The sequence below is a fragment of the Lineus longissimus genome, chromosome 14, assembly GCF_910592395.1.
Source record: "Lineus longissimus chromosome 14, tnLinLong1.2, whole genome shotgun sequence".
Classification (NCBI taxonomy): domain Eukaryota; kingdom Metazoa; phylum Nemertea; class Pilidiophora; order Heteronemertea; family Lineidae; genus Lineus; species Lineus longissimus.
Genome location: NC_088321.1, coordinates 11314921 through 11341142, shown reverse-complemented (window position 1 = coordinate 11341142; position 26222 = coordinate 11314921). Strand labels below are relative to the sequence as shown.

The following is a 26222-nucleotide window of genomic DNA, read 5'->3' as shown; positions in this document are numbered from 1 at the left end:
CCTAAATCACAAAACAATTTTTTGGCGCTTTATTCAAGCAGATAGAAGCTTGAAATAAAGTTGAAAAGAACCGCATGCATGTAGGTCTTGAAACTACTTAGAGTAGTTTTGATTGATACTACCAGTTGGCGTTACTGAGCCAAAATCTGTGTTGACCTTGTTTAAGCTTGATTTGAATTTCCCGCTCTTATATGACTCTGAAGGTTGTGGGTTCCAATCCCACTTCGGGTCAATTTTTTTTTTTTTTTAATTTTTACTTTTTTCACTTGTAAATACATTTTCTTTACTTTTTTGAATAATTTGGTGGGCGGCCGGCTTGGTTTTTTTTTTCTATTTTAAAGCCTTTGCTGTATCCAGAGTGACATGAATTTTATGGTTGGTGTACAATAAGTCTCCTTTACATGATATCACATGGGCTTTCTATTTGACCTACTTTTCAAGGTCAGCCTGGCTCAGGCACTTAGATTTGACTAATAAGTGGCATATTTGTCACCATTTAAAAGTCTTTTTACTTTGGTATGTTTGCCTGATATATTGACAAAACTGAGGTTGAAAGAGATCTATCGGGTACTTTCCATGTTCATATATTTCAGCTGAGCGCCAGGCCCTTGGGCCTCTTGTTATAGGAAGGACGTGCCTATGTCGTCTCCTCCTATGCCTAGGTCGTTTCCTACATTTTGTTTCTCATAAATCGATATCGATTTTAGCTGAAGATCCCGGTTTTACCTTAGAAGTCTAAGGAAGGCTATTCATCCGTACATGTTGTCGATGTGATGCCACAACCCCGTGAATATTCACCTTGGTAACAATAATTTATTGCTTTTAATTATCGTTTACGACATATTGTGTACCGTTTTGGTCGTAGTGGCTTTGGTTTCGTAGCAATAACCGCTTGGGTTGGTACGAACTATATAAAAACAGGCAAAAAATCGTTCAAAATCACATTGGTTAAATGTTTAGTTTGACTTTAGAATAGAAATTGATACCTCACTGTCAGTATTGTTTGTCTAGCCAATCACTTAAATCATCTGGCGTTGTCGGGTAGAGTTGTCGTTTTGCCTAAAACCTCGGGGACCCCAAGCTTTCGGCCAACCTTTTATGTTCAAGCCCCACCCCCGGACTGTTTGGTGAAACAGCCAACACTTCCGGATCGGTATCAATTCCTTGAACTGCCCCCTTATTAAGTCCACGACAAGTAATGGATGATGGTGTGAATACTAAGGGTCAATATATCTTGGCCTAGTAAACTCCGAATACGACGAGATATATAGCTCGCATATTGTCGCATTGGTGTATTTTTCTTATGGCATCGCTGCTTTGTCGGCTCCTGAAGATCCAGGGTTTGCACATGTATATAGTGTCTTCTTTACGTATGAACCAGGAGTGTCAAACGCCTGCATTCTAATACACATGTAAAGGGTCATCTCAGAATTGCTTGATGCCGTGTGGGTGTAGGGTTTCATCTCTTTCTGAACCCCTCAAATGATGAGAAAAAGACTGATGTCTGTCATCAAAGTTTTGCTAATATTTTGGCAATGTCGGATGTCAGAAAAAAAGGAGAATTTCGGTAGATACGCTGCCCTCTCCCCATATGACACAATCTTTTTCTCTTATGGTTTTAAGTAACTTTTATATACGATGCCTAATCCTCTTTCCGATTCGCCTTTGACAACTTAATATTCTTGTCGATATGCGTATTTTTAGAAAAGCGACCTTAATATTATTCAGTTAAAGTTAACCTATCCCTGCAGTCTGGTGATCGCGGTCATGTCCTCGATCAAGCGACAAATAAACACACCTCTGAATTTCTTCCCGCGCACATTAGGATGATTTGTTGCCGACTACACTCTCGCTATAGACCGCGGCGTGTCATTTTCAAAATAGATTTTAGAAAAAAGGCGCACATCAGCTAAATGTCCTTGCTCAATAAAATGATGATTTCTCAATTCGCTCTGTCTATTGGTGTAAACCAGAAGAAATTAAAATCGGTAGTCGGACTTAGCGAGATATATCCCACATGTAAAGTGCCGAACATATTGGATGTTCGGTGACGTGTCTGCACAGCTAGCTAGGTCAAGCTTTTATGGTGAATCCCCCTAATCTAGCAACGTCGTGGTATCTCTGGCAAAGCCGAATCGGGGGGGGGGGGGTCGTCGCCCGAATCGGTGACAACTCGCCGTTAGGGGATCTTAGTCAAGTACCGTAGCTTGTCTACCGTAGCTTGTCTACCGTCTTTATTCTTCTTAATTATACATGCCTCATTTACATCTGGCGCAAAGTAAACAAGCAATTTTGCCAATCATATGTGGTTATACCTTGTGCAATTTCCTTTGTTCCTAGTTTCAATTATTAACAAAGCTTTGTCAGGCGTAGATAGAGCCAATACTTTCATAAATCAAAGACGTGTCTTTGAGATGTGTTGCCTGTGTTTGGCCACCGATAAATTGGCGGGGAAAGAAATTCCAATATTTCATTGTTCATCAATAAATGGTGAACACTACATTTCTTTTTCCACTTCTTTTTGCTCCATTTCCGTTATCGTCCGTCTTTGTCTTTGACACAGACTAATCAACCCTTTCAGGGCAGTCCCATTCAGCATGTTGCCTCTCCCAAACCAAAGGAACAAACCGCCTTTTTTACATTTAGAAGACAGCTTACGTCTTACCATTTAGCCGTGAGGAATATCTACTATCTCACGATATATTTGCCCTATTCGATCACGCTTGTTTGACTGAGAAGAGTGATTTTACCACAACAAAAATTCAAACATATCTTCTAGCCGGCCATAGTCACATGGAGACCAGCAATTTAATCGTGGCATCATCGAATTGATGGAACGGAACATTACAAATCATGCCAAGACAGTCGCAAAGGTGTTTTCAAATTTAAGGGAGCGCTTGCGGGCGATATTGACATGGTTTCGTTTGGGAGGGTAGCAGGGATATAGATCCGTTAGTTGGCAAAGAGTGTGCTATAAAATGCACTGTTGTATACATGATAATGCCCTCTAAATAGAAACTCTATATCATCGTTATTGTCTGTTGGGCATTATCTCGCGCAACTATACTCCCTGAAAATGGAGAGTATTTTGCGATGATCATCATATTCTTTACATTCCCTCTTGACCATCGTCTTGTTCTGGCTTAATTTGCCCCTTTAAAAGAAGTATTACGAGATATACAAGGGACCGCGAGTTTTCCTACTAACGGTAAGCTTACTATCGTTGTATAACATTTCCTAGAAAACAGTGAAGTAAATTAAGCTCAATATCATTTTTTACTTGTCCCCGTATTCAAGCTCGGCACCAATATTATTGCTATTTGGTTTGACCAATCCAGTGGCTACGAGGAAGGGTAAAATCCATATTGTTCTTCCTCAGTCAATATATTTCTAAGTATCCCGAGGCTACGTAGCCTTCCATTGATGTCCTAAATCTCCAGAAGCAACTAATCAATTTTCCTTGCCATGATGTTAGCCTAACATAGATGGCTATTCTTGTATTAATTATCCCCGTCAAAGTTATACACCGGCATATGAATAGCCTTTTCATCTATAAATATCGTAATACATGTATTTCATGGGTGATGGTCTATAAGTGAATATTGCTCGATTGATGTGTTTATTTGAATGTCTGGCTGCTGTATACATAATAATAGTTGCTTATAGGTGCATTTCCGGCAAGTACAGGATGTATCAAAAATGGCAATGTAGAAGAACGGGACTGGTGGTCTACGGTCTAGGCGTCTCTTTAAATCCCTCAACCTCGACTTGTAAATGCTAAATACTGAAAGACTTCGGAATATCAAATAATGTTGGGTACTACTTTCCATGTCTGGGGTCCTCGAAACTATACTCAAATTTACGAATTGAAAGTTGATTCCACCTTATGTTTTTAACGGGCCATTCAAAACTCTCTATTTCTATAAGCGTTTCGTGAAAAGTTTCGTTTAAATTACAGTCCAAATCACAATTGTCAACCCTAAACTCGTGACATTGACTCGTCAGTGGCGTGTAGGTCGCGCGTTGGTCGCACGTAAAATACGCGAAACAGGGAAATAGGCGCATCACTGGTGCGTGATTGACGCGCATCGTGGCGGCAACTGTTCAGCAAAACAATGATATATCATGCCATAAAAATTATTGAAAAATCACCGAACCCAGTTTAATATAAATATTATATCGCCTGACGTGTTTGAAATGTTTTTTCCGATACATATAAAAAATGCGTACGGCTTTTAATAGGTTTGCTCATTCGAGTGTAATACACAACGGGAAGAGTCGGTGTATTCCAGAAATCTGGTCGTGCGTTAACAAATGCACCCATTAGCATTATTGAATCAATACAAGTATGAAGCCATTCCTATATGTAGCAAAAATAATATATTTTGGTTTTTTTCTTATATTTTTTGTCAACTGTTTAAGGAATGGATTTGACGTTTTCAGGATGTTTTTTTAGCTGACGGGTCAAATGTACCCCAAAGAATAAAGTCGGAGCACTCGGAAAGGTATATTTGTGAATGATCTGATTGAAACCAATTATGTTACGGCACTGAAATCAACAAACAAATTAATTTCAGCATGTTGTTTGAGGCTGTCTGGATAATAAACCGAAGAAATTGACTAATCTCCAACTAAGTTGATCAACTTATCCACCCATGCAACCTTGCGGTCCCATATTTTAGATTGTCGAGACCATTTAGTGTAAGCCACTAATAATCAGTATTTGAGCCGTCTAGACATTTTCATGATATTTGCAGATTGCATCTCTGGAAGGTTTCGTTCCATATTAGAAGGGTACTCACCGCCACGAACAGGCGTGTCCGCGGATGAGAAGGTATCACAATCTCAAGTTAACTTGAGCTAATGGAATGACCATCACTTCACAAAATGGACGCAATTCTATAAGATTTATATAGTCTTGGTAACCGTAGAGTCATCCGTTCACATCACTGTTATCTGCAGTTACATCTGAAATCTGCATGTACATTGGACTGTTTTGAAATTACATCTTTTAAAATGTATTCCGCGCAATATGGTTGTTTCCATGGTGATGTCAAATAGTATATTGAGATTAAAGAGAAGAGAGATTAACTTTATCTTAGTATTGTATAAAAAGTGACCTTGCTTCATAAATTGGTTTTAGTTTAGTTTCAGCTCCCAGACAGTAGAAAAGCGCGATATTCGTTATCTTCAGTACGCGCAAGTCCTGTTGCGAAATACCTTTCCCGCCACGTGAGTGCATGCCGAGATCAGAGTTCACGTCACCCCGCAATTAAGACGAAACGTCATTTCCATTTATCGTCGCAGCTGCGGGTTCATCAAGCGCTATCAGCGTGACGTCGGAAAGTCGATACCAGCACTATGATGTCAAGGGGTAGTTCCTGGCTCCAGGAAACGCCTTACTAATGCATTGTTCAATGTGGAAAGAGTCGATGCGTGGAGAGCTACATCTGGTCACATCGGTCGGCGTCAACGTCGAAAAGGGCGACATTTCTGTCAGCTTTGAATTTTTCCTTTTTTTGTGCTATTTGTTCAAGGGAATAGGAGGTGACTGGGCAGCCGATAGCTGGGTAATATTGTATTTGATAATGCCAAAGGTCCTTTAAGGGCATTATCACCAAGTCGTCGGCTGCCCAGTCGCCTTCCACTCTAGTTATTATATTATCAAACTACTAGTACACATAAAACTGGGGGGGGGGAAATCAAAATTTCACTGGAGCATAACGTCAAGTACTTTCAGAAAAAAAGGTTTACCAGTGAAATCGGATAAGAACAAACATATTGAAGAGATATTCCACCTTGTTCTTTAAGTTATGGCTACTGGACTTTGCGCAACGAAACGAAACGAGTGAAATGGGGGAGCGACCATTATGTTTTACCCCGGTACGTCAAGTTTGATACATGGTGTCAGTCACCAGTATGGATGTGTTTTCCATTATGAATACGTGTTTTTAAAAATCAAAATCATGAATTTCCTTTCCATTAGAAGAAAACGATGACGACGTTTCAGTTTAGGAGCCTAAGTTTTGTGGTCCCAATGGCCAAATTAGTGTTTTGTAGTCCCAATGGCCGTTGGCTGAAAAGTCGATTCACCGGTCACAAATGGTCGAAAATGACACCAAAAACTTCAGACCCCAACCTGGTAATTATCACGGTCAGCCCACAACAAAATGTCTATGGTTTAAAGATCTAACCCGGGCTGTATTATCTGCCGGAAATTGATTTTCATCGGCACGTCTGAGAAAAATCTATGGGGCGCTAAACTTGACCAATTCAAGTTTTTAATGCATTAGCAATTGGATAATAAATGTAGTGTGTACCCGTAACCGCTTGAGGTCTGGACTTAAAACTTTGTTTACAAATTCACACCAAATTTCGTTTCAAAATTATTCTTTGTCTGGCACCAGGGGGCGTAATGCAAAAAAACATGAAACAGACGATACGGCCCGTAGTTTTGTTGATAAGAATCGTTTCCTTTATGGCCGTAACAAGCCGTTGTCTGAATATGATATGAACCTGTTTACCGTTCAATGCTGCTCCCTGTGACGCTGTACCCGCAAATGTTCAATGAAAAAAATGCTGATAATGACTTACACGGCTTGTTCGCATCGTAAACATAGTGGTACCCGGGTTAACTGTCTTTGCGTTTGGCCTAATTTTACAACGATTACCCCCCATGTAACCATGATCTAGGATGGACAGGCTGTGTATTATGAATAGGAAAAGTCACCTGATGACAACTTTAACATAACCACTAGCCTGTAGCAGTTATGGGCAAGTTCAGACAGTTTACGCTCATGGTCTAATTCTGTGCTACAAAAATTTCAACAGACTTGCTGCACTTTAAAATTGACTGGAAAGCATAACTTGCAAAGACCAGTAGTCGTACTTTCATAGTAAATGAATTGGAAATGATTTGAACTCCTAAATGGCAATTTATAAACAGAATCATGAGCCTGTTGCAGTCACGGGACCAAGCATTGTGCGCAAACTGAATGAATATATATGTTTATTTGGGAGCTAAGCCAAATATAGCTAGTCGGGCACTCTGGAGTGTGGCTTCACGGCGAGTGATCCGCTGTGCCTTTGACGCGAAGTCTGGGACAAAGGGACGCTCTTGTTTCACTCATTCGTGTCTGGATGTATGGCCATGTTTAACGGTGCAGTGACAGAAATATGTTAGCACTGCTGACGATGTAGGTCGACTATTGGGAGCGTAAACATGTATTATACTCTAGGTCCCGTTCCATGACAGTTGCTTATATCTGTTAGTTATTGCTAGGCGTTTCTTTTACCGGACCGAATGTAAGCATACATGATTGTACTCCCAAAACTATCAAAAATTGTCCCGAGCATTCGTATGCTCTATAAGAAAGTGTTTTGATTAAGAGGTCATAAAACCTGTCAAAGATATGCGCGTGACCACTATCTGATCGGAACGAACTTTTTTAATTTCAAATGATAAAAAATCCCCAGTATCCTTCATCATTTTAAATTGTGTAGAGATAAAAGGGTCTTATTTGTTGGTCTTAAGTACATCCTTACGGAGAGTTAGTAAAATTTCATATTATACTAGAGCCCTCGGATGCCCTCTCTATATGACACTACGGAGTTACATATCATTTTTCGTTATTAACATGGTCCATTTTTTCTTCCCCAATAGAAGCTCTTTACGAAAATTGGCGCATTCTTCCAAAAATGCACAATTCTTGTATAATCCTGCCCTTGGTCGCTGTAAAGGAGCATATTAGAATAAAACCACAATTTTAGCCCGCTTGGTCGAGACCATATAGGGCTTATGCTGTGCTTGGTGTGGTTAGTGGTGGTCTGTCGTGCGTCCGTGCGTCCGTCTGTAAACTTTATGCCTTGTCCAGCGCTCTACTGTCTTCATTTTTTGACGGATCATTTTCATCTTCCATATGTGCATATGGGCCCAAGATCTACATATAGGCCAAGTTTGATTTTAAGCGCAATTTGACCCCTAATTTGACCAGCAGGTTTTTTTTTTAAAACTAAAAATGGCTGTTTGTTACTCATGCTTTGAGCTAGGGTGCTCCAGGTTTTATCACAGGTACATCTATTAAGTATACATCAAATAAACTACGGGTTTTTGATTTGGCCTTGTTTTAAGGGAAAGCTAGGTCGAATGGCAGAAAACTGCAGATTCCTAATTGGTGCCCTTGTCAGCGCTCTAGCGTTTTTGACGGATCCTTTTCATTTTTCATATGTATGTATATGATCCTAAAATCTAGGTCGAGTTCGGTGTGATTCTTAGTTTGTCCATTAGGTGGATTTTTCTGAAAACTTAAAGCTGGTCTAGCTCCCAAATCCTTTGAGCTAAGATGCTCATATTTCTACTGTAGGTGCAGCTACTAAGGGTACATAATAATCCAAGTTTCAAAATTTCAAAACATCGTCAAAACATCCCCCCCCGGATTCTTACTGCCAAGTGGGCACATGCAGTCCTTAGCACTATTTCTGAAACTTTGCACTGGGCAAACACACTTTCTACAAAACCATAGTGTATAGCGCACTCGAGCAATGGCAATGTTCCTCGATGTGCCTATACCCTACACAGTCATTAGCGCTAGACTTCCTGTTACACCATCATTTATCTCATGTTGAAGACGACAGATCAGGTTCGAGATGGGTCCCTTAAATTGAAGGCTAAGGAAACATAACAGAGGTTGAATCACAATATCGTCTCCTGAAATCTCGTTTAACCGTTTCTTCTTGGCAAATCACTGTCTCTGTATTTTCTGTAGATTTTGTTGGAGCATTAAACTGTGTCCGCTAACTGATTCAATGAGTTTGGAATTTTCCTCTCTCCTGCGAGCACATGTGTGGCAGAGGTAATATCATTCGATTTGCTTGGAAAATGGACGACATTATCTATGTCGTATTGCAGACTATCCGCTCGGCATTGTTTTGTCTGTAGACGTATCTTAGATTGAGGGCGGGGAGCAACTGTATAGAAAGTGATCTTACTGAATATTCCAATGCTTAAGAGATGAATAACGAACTGGTGGTACTGGCTGTCTCACCAAACAACTCGAAGGTGCACTTAACACTATGTGTAGGCCAAAACCAGGGCAGTCGAGGTTCCGGGCAGAATGACAGCTCCCCTCGAAGGAAGTTTGGTACGACAACAATTACCGACAGTGAGGTATCAATTACTATTCTAATACTGAATACTGAAATGTGAATTTGACTGCTTTTTTACCGTTTCCATATTTTGCACTGGCCTATCGTGGTTATGGTTGCCTAACAATGATGTCAGTCGTGGTTGGCTCACCAAGGCTCTCTCACGGGGCTAATACGCGGGTGAAAATGAAACATTGTAGCCATCGATCAGATGTGGTAGATTATGATTCAAGAAACTAGTGTTTATTGTGGAGACCGCTCTATGCAACGCACTCCGACAACCCAGTTCTGATCAGTAGTTTGGACACTGCACTCTCACCAGTTTTCAACCCACCATACTACCTTTGACTGCGCATCCAGCCAGCTTCCATGAATCTGTAGACAGGCAGTTTGAAAGGACTTCTCCCTGTTCAGGTTGAGATTGGCTCTCTGCAGATCTGTAGCCGGTGTCGGCGTTATTTAGTGCAACAGAAACACCTTATTTTCGGGAGGGGGGGGGGGTATACAAACGCCACCAGTACTTGTCATTAAAAACAACGGTGACAGTGTCTTCTTAGACATTCATTTGAACGCAAGATGTACCTGATAATGTGACGTCAAAAAGTGCTGGAGTCCAACAAATTGACCGTGCGTACACACGCACACACAACGCAACCACAACCACCACCCCTCTTCCATGATTTATTCGTGGACTGACACATTAAGTGCGTGGTATCCTTCAATCTGTATCTTAGAGCTAGACACATGATGATATTAATCAAAATGCCCCCCACGTCACATTCCATAAACTTCCATTACGCCATAAACAAATAGAAACATTATTATTCTCTTCCTGATATACGAAATAGAATACAAATAAAAAGAAACAACTGTCTACGAGGGATTTTTATTAAATTCTCTGCGAAATTGGTATTTTTTAAAGCTGGGAATCAGCGGGAGGTGGATACTTGGGGGTTCGCCACGCGTGGTTGAATTGCAATTATAATTGGATTCAGCGTTGCGGCTATGTACGGTGAGGGATTATTAATTCTGAAACACTTTGATTTACATTGGAGCGTAATTTACAGTGTGATTTTCAATTCAACGGTTATGGCTGAGCAACCAAAACCGCTTGGGTCGCTGCAAAACATGGTGGCAGTCAAAAAGCATTTAAAATCACAGTAATCATTGTTTGATTTGAGATGATTTAGAAGAAAAACACCGACGCTATGATATATATTTTGCGAGACTAGAGTGGACACTTCCCTACCAGAATTAACTATGACTGTCTCCCGATGCTCGTGTTAAGACGAGGAGAACCCAAGTCAGAAATATTGCCCCGGTCGAGCTAGGTTGCTTATCATCATCAGCTGGTCTGCAGCTGACGGTAATCTGTCTAGAATATTACGCTTTTCATAAATAATACAGACATACTATAGAGTAGTGTTTGTTTTCTGACAGAGGGCATTCTGTTTGTGTTTAGTAAGAAATGTACGTCAATTATGCAGCTTTCGCTACTCGTACGAGTCACCGAAAATGAATGTGGTGTTATGAAGTTCTGCGCGAACTTACGCATATTCACATCCGACGCTCGTAAATCGACTTTCACAATAAGTAGCACGGAGAATCCGAAAGCTCTTCGAAAACCATGAAACCGTCGTCGATGTATTACATACATGCATCTACATACTTCGTTCTTCGTCGAAGACGCTTGATGGCGACAATGAAATAATGTGTAACGCTTCGACAAAGAATCGTTTGAAAAGTTCTGCACAGTCAGATTACAGCGCCCTCGCCGTTCGTTCTTTATTTGAAAAACAATGAAGATTTCCAGCTGTGTACATACGTTCTGAATATAAAATTCAGTAACGCTGATCTACCAATACAATAATTGCTACGTTTCAGCGAATTAGTACGCATAATACCTTCACCACAGCTATGTATATGTATTTTCCCACGAGTAAGCAAGAAAATACAGATGACACGAACTGCGGGAACGGTAGGGAAAGTTATAGACATTTCTTCCTGATAGTAAAGAGAGCTATGCGTTTTACTAGAGCTAACCTGGGAAGGAGGGGGAGGAAAAACTCTATGATACCAGAAGCCGGTCCACAAACCAGATTTATCGGATGTAGTTCATCCTTCTATGCGAGTTCACAATGATATGTATTGTGTGGCACAGTCAGGTATCTACTGCATAATATGCTGTCATTCCGGTTTCTTAACACCGATTGCGCAGTGGAAACAGAGCGGTTGCTAACGAAGAAGTGTACTGGCATTTGGAAGGGGTCTTGTCCTTCTCCCATTTGCCTCTACTGTCGCTGCTCGGGATACGTCTAGGACACTTTCATACAACATTAAGTGACTTGTTCATTCCATTTTCGATTGACCTATTAGTACTACATTGTATTTTCTTTAAGAGGGACTATAGGCAGGAGCAAGGGGGTTGAATTGGTCATATTTTGGTTACTAATATGTAAGGTGCAGGGCACAGGGTCCTGTTTGGTTCACCAAAAAAATAAAGGCCGGGTCTATTTGGCAAGCCGCTCATGATCGCCGAACAGGCATCTTTTTTTGTCCTGTTTGGAGAGCCGCTTGCCAAACAGCACTAAAAATCCACCCTGTTCGGCCAGCCGGGCTTGCCAAACAGGTAAAAAATCTACCCTGTTTGGAGAGCTGGAGACTACTTTAATATTAATGAGTTCGGCTCTCCATTCAGGACAAGAAAAAGTCGCTGTTTGGTAAGCCGGGATTGCCAAGTAGTCACTTCCAAAAATAAATATCTTGTACCAGCGTGATTTTACGAACTGAGAAATGGGAGAGACCTTTATTTGGGTAACTTTGGGTAGCCTCCCTAGCTGATGTCTATAGAGTCCTTTTAAGGGATAACTTTGCCGTTCCAGGAGAGAAATGTCCGTGAAAAACGAGGCGCCGCCACCAATGAGTCTATAAATCTCGACCCCCTTGTCTGATGATAATGCCGCCGTTACTGAACCAGGCTGAAAACACTAGCCCAATACAATATGCAATCAGGCGACTAGTTATGAATGTTGTGTATGTCTTACTGCATGCATCTCCTCTACGCCTTCATGAGTACAAATTTGAAAGTATAAACATGAGTAGAGTGATGGATGCTGTGAGGTAAAATATGTTCTGTATTGTGATGAAATATCAGTACATAAAACGCTCTGCCTGGGCCTTTGCCTTAGGAAAACTTATCTCAAATTGAAAAAGTCATATTGCAGACATAGCTACATATAGCAAGGTTTGCCAGTAACATGCGGCCCTGCGGCTTAGTCGCGTTATTGTGATACGATTGGCATTGTTTGATGGATTAGAATGTCAGTTACCAAGAAGGCTGCAGAGCCGATTTCCTTCCACTTCCACAGTTTTTCTTAAAAACACAAGGATGTTGGTGATGTCATGATCAAGAAACTGGGTATCAATTTCCTGTAGTGGGTCGTGTATATGCGTGACAACCCAACACCTCACTTCAGTTTGATATGTAATTATCTTAATATTAACATCAATCTGAAGTAATGGTTGTCCACATATATTTGTTTTGATAAACTTGCTTTGTTTGATAATTCGAACCGACATCGGAGTTATGCATTTATAGTACAACATTGAAAAAAATGGCGGTCAACTCGCGTCAGGTCTGTTTTGACCTCGGGCGGACCTGAAGCATCAATGTTGAAATGCAAGGTGACGATACGACAGCACGATAACAAACCATGTCCTTCTGTAATTATTGAATTATGGCAACGTATTTGACCACTACTACGATCATGCCAGGTCTGGTGTCAAAACAGTTAAACCTGATAAACGAAGATGACGTAGTCGCATGTTTTTATTCTCCCCAGGGTAAATGTACCAAGTTTTGAAATGAATACCGTCGACCAGACAATATCGATTCACGAAAAAAGCGCGAAAAAAAACGTAAAAACTATTTTTTGTCGGAATCTGTGCGAATCGCAAGCATATAAATTCATAGGACAGTGTAGGAGCGTACATTTTGTGGTTTACTGTGTCAGGTGAGTACATTCTAATTCACAAATCCGAGTTATGTCTTACGGCGGACATTTGTTGACACATTCGTCACGTATTACCTTGCATCATATGCAGTGACAGGTATTCGGAAGTCAGAAATCGTTACCCATTACTGCGGAGTGCATTAATGCATGTCATTCCGTAGTTATATGTGTCGGATGTGATGCTGGCATGGTTGGTTTTTAATTATGAGGTGTTTTGAGTGGAAGTTCATGATATTTCAGAGAGTGATTTTCATTACCACAGAAGACGAAATCGCTTGTCTATATCCTCCCTAGTGGAAATGTACCAAACATTATAGTCAGAATTTCCTGTTGATAGGTGTAATGTATATTCTGATTCGAAAGTCCTACGGTGCGCACTTCAGATGTAATGTTGACCTGGGTTGTGTCGCACCGCAAACTATTGTTATACACTGTCATGCACTCGAAATATGCAGTGACATCAAGGTATTCGGAAGTAAGTTTTTTTAATTTATTACTGGAGTACATTTACGTGATGCATCTTTCGTGGTTATCGAATCAGTCTTGTGATGTTGGCACAGCTTGTATCTCTCTCGGTCATCGACATTAGCTCATACGGTCATTATTATCGCTTCCATAGACAAAGTCACACATACCCATATAAGGCTTCCCTGGTAAGCAAACGCTTAACTTAGTCTGGAAATAGGCCCGAACAATTTGGGCTGAATGAAAGACCGTAGAAAGCAAAAATAAACTTAGTGTTTTGGATGGAGCCGTTTTATAGGTATTGGCAAGTACCATTGATGTTCGGATGATGGATTGAATTCCATGTAAGACCACTTATGGCCGACGTTACAATCGCCATTGGCGTGATGTTGGCATGTTTTGACTCAATGTCCTGAATATTGATCGCAATTTCATTACGTTTGCGGAAGAATGGCGCCTTATGACAAACATGGAGCGATCATAAAAGTAAATTATTCCCAGGGAATTAAATTCGTTCGTGATGTTGGCATGGTTCGGGTGTATTCACTGATGTTGGGCCACTAATTGTGACGCCCTACACCTTATTGTCGTAGCGCGGAAGCTTTCCCCTCTTTCACATCCAAAGATCGACCAGGAGACTCACCATAAAACTCGCTCAAGTGGTAATAAAACGTGTTGATTCTCAGCTGCCGCGATTGGTAAAGTCTTTGCGCGGTGTGTGGTGATAATGCAGTGGCGATATTGATCATTTACCTTCATTAGGCGTCGAGTTGGTTCTGTTATACGATCAGGGAGATTCTGGTGGTGTACACATGACGTAAAATAGCGAGTATTTAGTTCGTTGACTTTCGATAATAATGTAAACTGCCAGCTCTGTGCGCCTATTTATGCCTGCTATTCACGAATAGTTCTGAGAAACGATCACAGTTTTCAATTTGGTGACTACAAAAATGTATTTTGGCTTTGCAAGAAAAAAAAATTGTTTTACTAATTTCAGCGAATCGACTGATATGGCAGCACAAAATTGATATCAGTAGCATGCTCATCACTCTAGTAGCAGCCAGGCTAACTAGCATATAACTAGCTTAGGCTCGGACTCAGATCCAAGAATGTGAACCGCTGAAGTATCGAGAATCGATGCCGCGTAGAATAGCAGCCATTAGGGAGCTTATTACGGACTTGGTTTCTTCCGACAATAGATGTATATATGGTCAGTAAATATCTGATCAGCGAAAACGATTTCGTTACCTTTTACTTTGATTTTTCCATTAGCAGAAGAACTCGGGCAGCCGAATCGTACAGGGTTTATAAGAAATAATGTTGTATACTGCATCCTCCTCCCCCCCCCCCCCCCCCTCCCCGAAAGATACGTGGATGTGAAAGGTGGGGTCTCGAGAATCGATGTTGATTAGGGAAGCCATGAGGTAAGCTTATAACGGACAAGGGTTCATCCGACAATTGATGTAATTGGTAAATCTCTAATCAGCGGCCTTTATGAAAGTTAGATATGCAATTAGCGGTTCGCAGCAGGTCCAAGAAAATACGCGGATAAATCTTTAAATGCGTTTAGTAAATCATGGGCATAGCTCTAGCAACTAACCTGTTGGTGAATCAATGATTCCTCTGACCAGTTTCCTTTATATCTTCAACACCAGCAGAGATGATACCGTGATTTTGTAATATCGATGCTAACTTTTGATAATAATGAAAATGCCATTAGGCATGTAGGATGGTCAAATACACCTTCACCCTCATTGACAAGAATATCCATTAAGCATCGTGTTTCCTTGCAGTTTTTATTGGGAGCGTCACTGGAATACAGTCAGACATAGGTTTATTTTCTAGAAATTCAAAGAACATGTATAATGTTTAAAAAGACAACAACGATAACTGATGCGAAAAGGTTCCTTCCGAAAGCTTTCCAACGAATCGACTCGTCAGCCTCATTGGGTTTTGACTGTCGCAGTTAGCACGAGTCAGCTCAATTTCCGTGGTCCGCACTCGCGTCGGCAGCATGCCTGTCAATGTCAGCCTTAAACGCCCTTTCCCACTAGTGATCAATGTGTAGTTAACTGACACTTTTATTAGCATGGATCATCTCCTGACCGGGAAACGACTTTCCTTCACTCTCTTCGCTCTATCAGTGTCGCCTGCCTTGTCCAGTTTAGTGTTAAAAGGTGTTAGACGTCTAGACGAAAGCAATTGACAAACAGCATTGTCAATCGTTTGCCAGATTAACGTTCATGTCGTTTGTATCAGTCGCAGTAGGATACAATGCAAGCAACACTTAGATACGGTAGTTAAAGTAGGACTGCAGGCCGGAGCTAATGGGTTCATGTGGCATGTTTGGTGGTCTTCGGTTGTCTTATATGCACAGTTAGGGGAACAAGGTCGTCTTTGATTCAGTGATAACTATATATCTTATACAAGCATGAATTGTTTCTATATATTGTGGGATTACAAAGACACGTCATATTAGCAGTCGTGTGTAACTTATGGAAATCTGACCGGCCTGGTCCCTTGTCTAGACTACCTTTAGCATCTCTTGATGAGTTCAGGCAACTCGAAAATCAAAATCAGATTGGAAAAGTCATTAGTTGTTAAATAGCTTGTTTGATTTTGTGAAAGTTCCTCGATATCGACTTTGTAAGTAGCAACATATTGATCGACCAACAGGTCAAAACTTATTTAGTAGTTGTCTTAAACAATATTTGTTCCCATCTCAATTTGAACTACTTCACTATAAGTACTGTAATGTTGTTTAGAACTCGTACTGTGGTTTGGAACTCGTACTAATTATAGTAGCGCTCTGGACGAGGAAAGAGTCAACCCTGATGAAAATAGTACGTTTGGTTTACATAGAGTTAGTGTATCTAGTGTAGCGTCTCACTTTCAGAAAGTAACAATTCTTTTCTAAAAAGCGTGCAAAATTATATACTACACACTCTTGTCAACACGTGTCACGCTTTAAAATCGAGGTCAGCTAAATATATCATGCTCATGCCAAGTGATATGTGACACTGGCAAACCGTGACGAGTCACAACGCGAATCGTATGAAATCTGGGTTGAATCATGTCAATTACTTGGCAGGTACATGTAGTTTTATCATCTGCATCAGTCGGCTTTGGGAAAGCACGAATCGATGGTTTCTAGGCATTATCAATATGAAAGCACAATCAATACTAGAGGGTGATAGCAATATCTGATCCAAATCAAAATATTATTGACAGCAAAATAAGTCCAGTTAATGCACTATTTCGCGTCAGTAAAACTCCCTTGTCGATTATTTGATTGGTACGTGTCAGATAGACCTGTCAATCATCAATTTTGATCTATATCTTTCTTATTTGATCTATACTAGATATCAACGCCAAGTATTCGCTGCATTTTTATCTATACATAAGTATGCGATCATTGCCTATAAATGGTGAATGCGTGTCATTCCTCAAATAGAGGATGAGCAAGTTTCGGGAAATAAGTATACATGCATTTCAAACGTGCATTGTTCTTGCAAGAGCAATGTTTGATGGTCATTTTACTCCGCCAATGCGGATATTCGTCAAAACGGACGGACTCGGTCGTATATGGATCGTGCCCATGTCGTGATTTGTCAATAATCTGATTATTATATCTGAGCAATAAACATAAATAAGTTGTTGTTTGATTTGTTGTTATGATCGGCAGACTGATAAGACCAACGGGGTCGATCATCAAGCAAACGTTTGTGGCTCAGTTAGTTATGTGCCTCGAGTTACTGCTGAACAGCTGATCATTGTATTAAAGATAAATGAAAGACGTGGCTATGTATGTATGTATGTATATACCATATTTAAATCTAAGCGCCCTTTTCAGATTAAATCCATTCAAAGGCGCTTTTACAATATTTATAACAAAATTACAATCGAAAAAAAAGATGGGTCTTGAGCATCGTTTGAAATGATGCAAGGCTCTTTGCCTGCCGGACCTCAAAAGGGATCCCATTCCACAAAACAGCTGCGGAGAATGAGAAGCAGCGCTCCCTATATTTGCTCCGGGCCCTTGGAAGTACTGGTCTATTGTCATCAGCCGACCGAAGGTCTCTTCCTGGCCTATAGATATTGACCAGGCTTGAGAAGTAGCCAGGCGCTATTCCATGCACACATTTGAAAACGTGCATGAGGATTTTATATGGCATACGGCATAAGAACAAATACAATAACATAATGGATGTGGATGACGACGTTCAAACTGTTGTGGACATCATACACAAGGACAGGTTTCTATCCAAACTGGCGTAAATCAGGATGGGCGCGGTACAGACGTGAATGGTAAAGACAGCAAGAATGTTAAAATCGCCCTTGGCTGATATTCAATGGAAGAACCTTTCTTCCAATGCAAAAATGTCATGAATATGATACATAATCTAATGGTATGCATCCCATTGCCTCGTGCTTAACACTTTTAGGCTACTACGCAAATTGGCCCGGTGTGACAGCGGATATAGTCCCCCTGGAGTCATAGTCCGGTAGCATTGTATTTGACCAATTAAGCAGCATGATCTATTGTACCGCTAACCCTAACCAAAACATTTAGCAATGCGGGCTATTGTTACACGGACTATCAGCCCTAGGACTACTATCCCCGCCACACCGGGTTTGACTCAATGTGCATGGTATTAGAGACAAGTTTCTTAATTTGGTAGCGAAATCAACATAAAGCCGGTCGAGACAGTACAGTTATACAATATATAGCACTTTTGATATAATATTCTCCTTCAAATGTATGTAATTTTTCTTCCCGACCTGACATTTCTGGAGATAGGATGATATACATTACCTGCATGAACATCAGCTCTCATTAATGTGGACGTCGCCTGGAAAGATTAGAAGACCAGGCCAATTAGCGATGGAACAATACAGTGTTTAATTTGCACAGGTTGGTGCATACTCGTCGATGCGTGGTGGTCGATGCATTGATACGTGCTGGATTATGGGAAGATTATGCTGATAATATTAAGGGCTCAGTGCCATCTTTTAAAATAGAGGGCGTGTTAAATGCGAACGACAAAGGAAAAAAGATTTTAAGATGTGTTCAGAATGACTAAGTATTTGTTCATCGATTTGCAGCAACTGAACATAGTTAATCAAGTAGTCAAAAGGCATTACACATTAGATTTAATGTGTTTTTGCCATAAATCTCAATAGGGGAAAGTGGTACTAGATCATACTATGACGATAAATTGTCAATTTCAGACCCATAATAAGGTTTATGGCGACAGATAAAACGAGCTTACAAGCGTGTCACATGGTGTTTGACTCATTCGTTTCTTGGCAATTTGCATCTGTCAAATGGCACACATCAGCAGTGTACGACCATTGCGCAAATGGTATGAATATCGGCATCACAGTGGTTCTCAAAATATTCGTCAGTAATCATCAGTTTGTCGATAAGAGCACATATTTCGGGGGTCCACGAATCAACAGCTGTTATTGACCTATTCACCAGTTCAGTTATCAACGAATTCTGTGATTCCCTTAATAATCAATTATTGGTGAGTCATATAATCATATGGATCGATTTGTGGTATAGGCTGATGTCCTGGGATAGCTCAACCATGTCGGTGACCAGTTATCGGGTCTGTAATCCAATAAACACCAACTATGGTCGTCTCGGCACAGACTATCCCAGTTTCGTGCAAGCTTAGCTTTCTCCGTTTCCATACGGTGATGAAGTTTTGTAAATTCGGAAGGGTAATCGTTTGTGATCTCGCAATATTGATCAACATCAATATGTCGATGATTGGACAAGTTGGGGCCATAAATCGGCCGATATTGACATATCATCAATACCTATTCACTTACGTACGAATTTTGTGACGGTCCTAAAAATCGTTTCATTGGTCCAGAATCAATAATGTGGTCATCTGTGTCCAGAGTTGACCTATTATCGAGTTTGTAATGCGATAAACGCCAGCTGTTAGTGGTAGTATTGACACTTGAACATCGCCTGAGCCAATCTTTTTCAGATTCCGTAGATTGGCGGCGTCATTTGTTCTGGTTTGTAGCTGCGTAGCTGCGGTAGCCAGTCAAGAAAGGATTTCCGAACAGCGACTTGTCGCCGATTCCCGTTGAAGATTTCCGGGGTCTGAAGCTACAAATCGACTATAAGCCACGGCGTAGCTCAGTTGAGGAGTTTCATTGAGATAGCTAGATCTGACTGTGTCGACACGTGGCGAAATATCCAATACGTACAGCAATTCAACTTATAAAAAAGTGCAATACATGTATATTGCTTATCCTACAGATGAAAATCATATTTTGAATCAACAGTCTCATGGAGATGCAGGCCTTTTGCACAAGCATATTGTAGAAAACAGGGGATAAGCGCGAGTGTGGTCAGGATACTACAGTAACAGACTCGGTGGTAGTCGAAGCGGTGAGCGTCGAGGCAAAAAGCTAAAAAGCTCCCCCGACGACAACGCGTCATTCGTAGTGACTTGCCTGTGTTATCATAATCATCGTACATAATGATGTTAATCGATGGTCTCTTTGATGTTTTAGGTAGCGCGACTATTTATCGGGCTGGCAATCTGATGCAAAAGCGTTGCCATTGGTATTGCCTCGCCAGACGTCTTTCAAAACAGCGTAATAATCTGCCTAATTTGGCGTTATGAACCCAATGTCAACTTTGCACATATAGTCCACTCGCAATCACCGTAGGGCAGAGGCGCTTGGATATACTACAAAGAAGCCCGTTGGCTTCGAGGGTCGCAGCTAGTGAGGCTGGTTATGGCTGAGGAGAGATAAAAGGGGTAAAACACGGTCTAAAAAACTCACCAATGCAAAAAGTCCCATCACGATGTCGAAACTGGGGAAGGGGAATCCCCAACGATGCAATGCACGACATGCTAGTACTTATCACCATACGAAAAATAATTATGCTCTAGATTTCTGTCCTCGTTTACTGTAGTCTACCAAGGCTCATACACGGTTACAATGAACACTGAAATAAAAAGGAAAATCTCAAAAAGCCTCTAAGATTTCCAATAGAAATACAAAATGTACTTCATTCTCTCTCGAACTGAGTTATTCGCATCAACACTAGCCATTGTGAGATGTTGGAATCAATGTCAGACCAGTCTGTGTGTAATTCATTAGCTCATTTAGACATGTAGGCCTCCGCCACAAAAGTGCAAAACGAAACGGCAAGGCTATGCGTGAATTATAAAGGGAGCTAAAACCTTAAGGCTAGCTGCTCCCAATAAATACAAGCAGTGAAATGTGCTCTAGCACATTAGTTTGTGTAAGTATCAGGTATGCCTCGCCAGTATTCCTTGGACGAAAATCGCGACGTGTAAAGACACTACTTACAAGAAATCTCAGATGCACATGATGTGATTCAATCAATAATTTCATGTCCTCATTATTTTCGTCTAACTTGTGAATATTACTATGCATCTATGCGTGCATACAGTGCATATAATCTTAGAGGTTAGTACGGTATGTTCAAAACCTGTATCTCCTTTCATCTCTGTACTTTTATCTATGTTTATTTGCATACATTTCACACGGTACATTGTTTATCTTGCTTATTCACCTCTGTAATAACCATATGGTACCAGTACAGAATAAATTGAAATAGAAATAGAAACTATGTCATAAAAAAATAATATTCAAACTAAGAATCTTATGATAACGTTATAAGGACTTTCGATCATAATTAGATCAAATTATATCGTGGATTTTTAGGCATTCGCCGTGTGATCATTGCTATAGTCTTGCACTTCTCTATGTATTTTTTCGATAGATTCTAACGTTATATCGATAGTTAATTAGTTGATTACGTTATCGGTCCATATTACCGTAATTATCTAATTAGTAATATCGAAGAGCTAGTTTATGCAAACATTGCAATTATTTTATTATGTAATAATGTCCAGCAGAATAGGAAATGACATTTCAGCAATGATACATTCTGATCTGTTCTCGATAATACGGCCATTGTGTTACTGTAATATAATGGATGTGGCAATCAGGAGTGTAAGATGTCTCACAAAGACAGTGATAATAACATCTGGTCTTGTCTGTCCCCAAATTAGGTGTGTTAGTTAAGCAGTGATAATGACTCATTACAACTTGATTGGACACATCATTAGCAACAGAAGAAGGCAGCAGTGCGATTGTTCTTACATATGATGCTAATGGACATCATTCTGTTGATAAAATGTGACAACACCTGAGGAAAAGCGTTTTAACTGGTGATATATGTTTATAAATGTTGATTTATCAAAGAGAGATCTTTGTGTAGGAGAGTGACAAGAGAAAGAAGATTATAAGCTCTAAGGTAACCGGATGTTAAGTAGATTAATAGATGGATAAATGTGGGAGGTAAACGATCGAGGAAAGAATTGAAGATACGGACGATTATTTGAAACTGGATCATATCGAGGATACTCAGGAGCGAGTTTGCTTGAATTAAACCTTAAGCTTGTTTGCAACAAGTCTCTGTAAAGTAGGAGACTAAATGCTGGAGGACGAATCGAGGACAGTATTGGTGGAACTGGAGGATATTACAGCAATATACATATGTTTCTTAGAGTTTTGGATTTTCCACTGCGCTGATGCTGATAGAAGTAACGGACTAAAGGTTTAAGTGACGAATAGAGGATAATATCGGTTACAATATTTGGAACAGGAAGATAATACAGTATGTTAGCTTAAGATTTAAGATTGTTCATCATAAGCAGCCACATGTTATGTTAAGTGATCAACGGGCCAAAAACACAGTGACGAATTTCAAACTGGAGGATAGGTACTATAACAGGAATACATATATTTTTGCTCAAGCTTTTATTTCATCAATATAAGAGGCTGTTGCGGATAGCAGTATCAAAATCAACATTATACGTCCAAGATGACGGCTGCATCCGTAGCATTGATATGCTTGTTAGCAGTCACTTTCGCAGCAAGCCAAAACCTGACACACCTTATCGCAAAAATACGAGTTATACTACCAGCCGATACAAAATACAATGCAAGCATCACCAAGACAGCCCCGGCGATTCAAATCGGCATAGAAAAGGTCAAGGCCATGGGATTATATCAGCATATCAATGTTAAATACGAGGATTCGAACTGTAGTAATACCTTGGCACCGATTGCAGCCATGAAGTTTTATATGAATAACGAAGTGAACGTGTTCTTTGGGCCTTTTTGTGATTACGCGGCGGCGCCAGTGGCTAGGTAATTATAAGTAAGATTAATAAGAAGGCGTGTTTGAGGAGTCTCTCTCTATTTCTCAGATCTTCTTTCCGTAGACGTTATGTCAACACTGCCCAAAAAAAGTATAGTGATTTTAGCTGATTCAAATTTACAAAATTGTCTTAGCCCTGCAACTCATTCGGCAAAATTTTGTCTTTGCGATCAGTGGACAGTCAAAACATATCGAAAGTGGCGCTTTTCTTTCATTTGAAGCCAAGGGATGTGTAATTGTGGCCTCAAACTGGGTTGTTTTTTGAGAACCTGTCTTGCAACTTGTGCCAAGACGAGTCATGATATGTCCAATCTACACTACGCTTAGATGTAATGGGGCCTACTCACCGCCAATGCTGAGCTAATTATTTTCTGCCTGTTGCCTTCAATTACCTAGTACATTCGCTAGCATTTGTAATTTCTCTAAGCCCACACATCCCCTCATTTTTTTCTGTTAATGGAAATTATTTGAAACAACCCTGGCTCAAATGCCACGTCGTTGATATAAAATACGCCTCTTATACGCTTTCTGTAATCTAAAAAAGCCTTCTCTAATCGTTTAAATCTAAAACTCATTCATATACTCTTCTTCTTCTTTTCCCCTTTTGGAAAATAATTATCAGCACACCACAAATGAGGGCCCTTTATTTTGAAAAACACGTTGATTACGCCTTCTTTAATCTCAAATACGCCTCGAAATGGACCTCTTCATTATCAAATTCGCTTTCAGTAATATTCCAGAGCTATACGCTTCGAGATGCATTATCCTCTTTGTAACTCGTTTTCGAAATCGATTTTAGAAGTATGTCTCTTAGCTTAAATGTGAAATACACCTCAAATACACCTTCCTTGATTTAAAATACGCTTCGAATACATGTATGTCTTTTTGAGAATCTCAAATACGCCAACTGTAACCGGTCAAAATGTTTTCTTTGAATAATAGATTGAGGCATCTTAATGTTCTTTTGGAAACTGAACCGCCTTGAGTGCGCTTTCTTTATAAATCTGAAAAACATGTAAGCCTCGAATATATGCCGCAATTAATCTTAAAATCGCTTTCTGTAATCTCAAGGTATTCGCCGTATTGGAACATCCCAATGATAACCGTAGGAGCAATGGCAAATGATTTCTCCCGTAAGGCAGAGTTTGGACTCTTGACCAGGATAGGCCCAGGTTTCGGAGGAGTTTCCGAGTACATCCACAACATCCTAAAATTCCACAACTGGAATCGAGTTTACGGAATTTATGACCCTGACGGTTATGGAGAAATATTCACAAAGTTTTGTTTCTTGAGTACAAGTGCACTTATCGAACGGATGAAGTCACACGGAGTTAAAAATGACTTTCATTTATTGAATGCTGGGAGAATGTCTGGTAGCAAGATGGATTTAGAGTTGGATGAGGTGTTTAGGGACAAGGTTTCGAGGAAATTTGCAGGTAAGATAGTTTTTAAGGAAATTTATGTCGTATCATAATGTTGTTCTCTCAACTAGGAAATGGTGCAAAATCACGTGCAGGGTCTAGGTTCATAAATCATCGCAAAGATGTAAGGCTGTTTGTACAAATACCTCGTAATTTTAGCCTCCAAGTTGTTTGCCGAATATAGATCACGGAGTGTCCTCTGGCTGAGTTGATGCTATAACGGGTAACAAATATATTCTACATTACAGTAAACCGCAACATTTCACTACGATTTATTCATGCGATTTTTAAAAAAGAACCCCATGGTACACACAATCACAACTTTTATTCTTTATTGGCAGATAGCGAAATTCTTTTTTCCAATTGTTCTGTTCTTGATTTTAATTTTCCTACTTATTATAAAGGATCAACTTTTACATTGCAATTCCTCCAGACTCGCCGATCAACAGCGTTTTGGAATATGCAAGCCAAGGCCCCATACATATAGAGCTTTTTGTCGTTGGATGCAATTCAACATTTTTCAATCGAGATAGCCAATGGGGGGGGGGGGGGGGGCGACACCAAGTTGTCTAACATTTCTGATGGTCATAACATCATGTCCTGCCCTTGGCATTTTTTGTGTCAATTTCACAGCAAGGGTTCAGAATGACAGGCTGATGGGCCAAATCAGGATGAAAGGGCTTTGACCTGTTCAGAGACAAGACCATCATTGATTTTTTAAGCCTTTTAGCAGTTAAATTGTCCATGTTTGACCGCGACGCATCAAATACTGCGTGGGGTTGTGAATCTGAAATTTTGATATGATATTCCGGACAGTCGAGCAAGTAAATGGTGAAAAATAAACTGGTAGTTGACCACGGAAATTTTTTGATAATCGACAAATTAGAAAGACATTGATATTCCCACTCTTTTCAGCCAACTGGCAGAAAAATCTAAAACACGCCCCCTATTACCAAATTAGCAAAATTCGAAACTAATTTTTTCATCAAATAATTTCTTTATATCTGTAGAATTGCCACAACAAATATTTTTTCCTCTCCAAATATGTACTTGAGAGTTAAAAAAATGCACTCGTCTAATTGATAGGCCTCGACCCTCCAACCTATGAATATTCATTAGTGGTCTTGTCTCTCGCTAATAATCTCGCACACTCTCGCTAGTGTGCATTGCACTGGGGGCGGTCATGCCGGCGTTGGATCGGTGAGTCACGAAATTGCACATGAACTGTACAATTTCTATATCTGCGATAAAAAATACGCAATTCCGATTTCAATACCGAGTAAACCCTCTTTTTATCAATCCACTGTGCAGATCGGTGCATTGGCAAGCGCTGCGCGGGGGGGGGGGGAGGCTACGATCATGACGTCAATGAGTCGTTCGCAATGTCAATGCTAATGATGACAACACATCATTAGCGACAGTGTCATGTTATGATGGATAAATCCAAACTCGGGTATCCTTGGTGGTGCGAAACGTTTCCCGCACCAGGCATGCCAGAAGGGCTACATGCTGAAATAATAAATAAGGGTCGGATTCCATAACCGCGAATATTAGCGAAATAATCCAACGCCTTTGAAAGCCGCCCGGGAGCTGAACGACTTTTATTTAACATGCAAGCTACACATGATTTGAATGTATTGAGAGATAAAGTACGCCTACCTGACCACAGAAACCCAATGCTTAAGTTTTCCCAGTGGTGGGTGTATGAATATTGAGGGGTTAGAATTTGTGTCAATGGTTTCATCATTGGACCACCAGTGGGAGCTCTGTACAGGAGGGACCATGTTTCTATATGTTTGTAATACATTTATTGGTTCTCAATCCAACCGTTCAATATTTGCATGTACATTGATGCTTGTGCTCCTGTACAGAGCTCCCATTCGTGGTCCAATGATCCAAAAATTCTAACCCCTCTATCGATCTTCTACACCCACCAATGGAAAAACT

General features: G+C 40.3%; 1 protein-coding gene across 2 annotated transcripts in view; it reads left to right on the top strand.

Annotated features, from left to right (window-relative positions):
• LOC135498977 (atrial natriuretic peptide receptor 1-like) overlaps window positions 1-26222 on the top strand; it is an 813512-nt gene that overhangs the window by 450780 nt on the left and 336510 nt on the right. Inside the window, exons 1-2 of one of the 2 annotated variants that reach the window (XM_064789566.1) lie at window positions 22427-22844; window positions 23926-24290. The exons of the other annotated variant lie outside the window; for it this stretch is intronic. Coding sequence (XP_064645636.1) covers window positions 22516-22844; window positions 23926-24290 — 694 coding nt within the window. The 5' untranslated portion in view covers window positions 22427-22515. Of the gene's footprint in view, window positions 1-22426; window positions 22845-23925; window positions 24291-26222 lie in introns of those variants that run through there. 2 annotated transcript variants of the gene reach the window in all.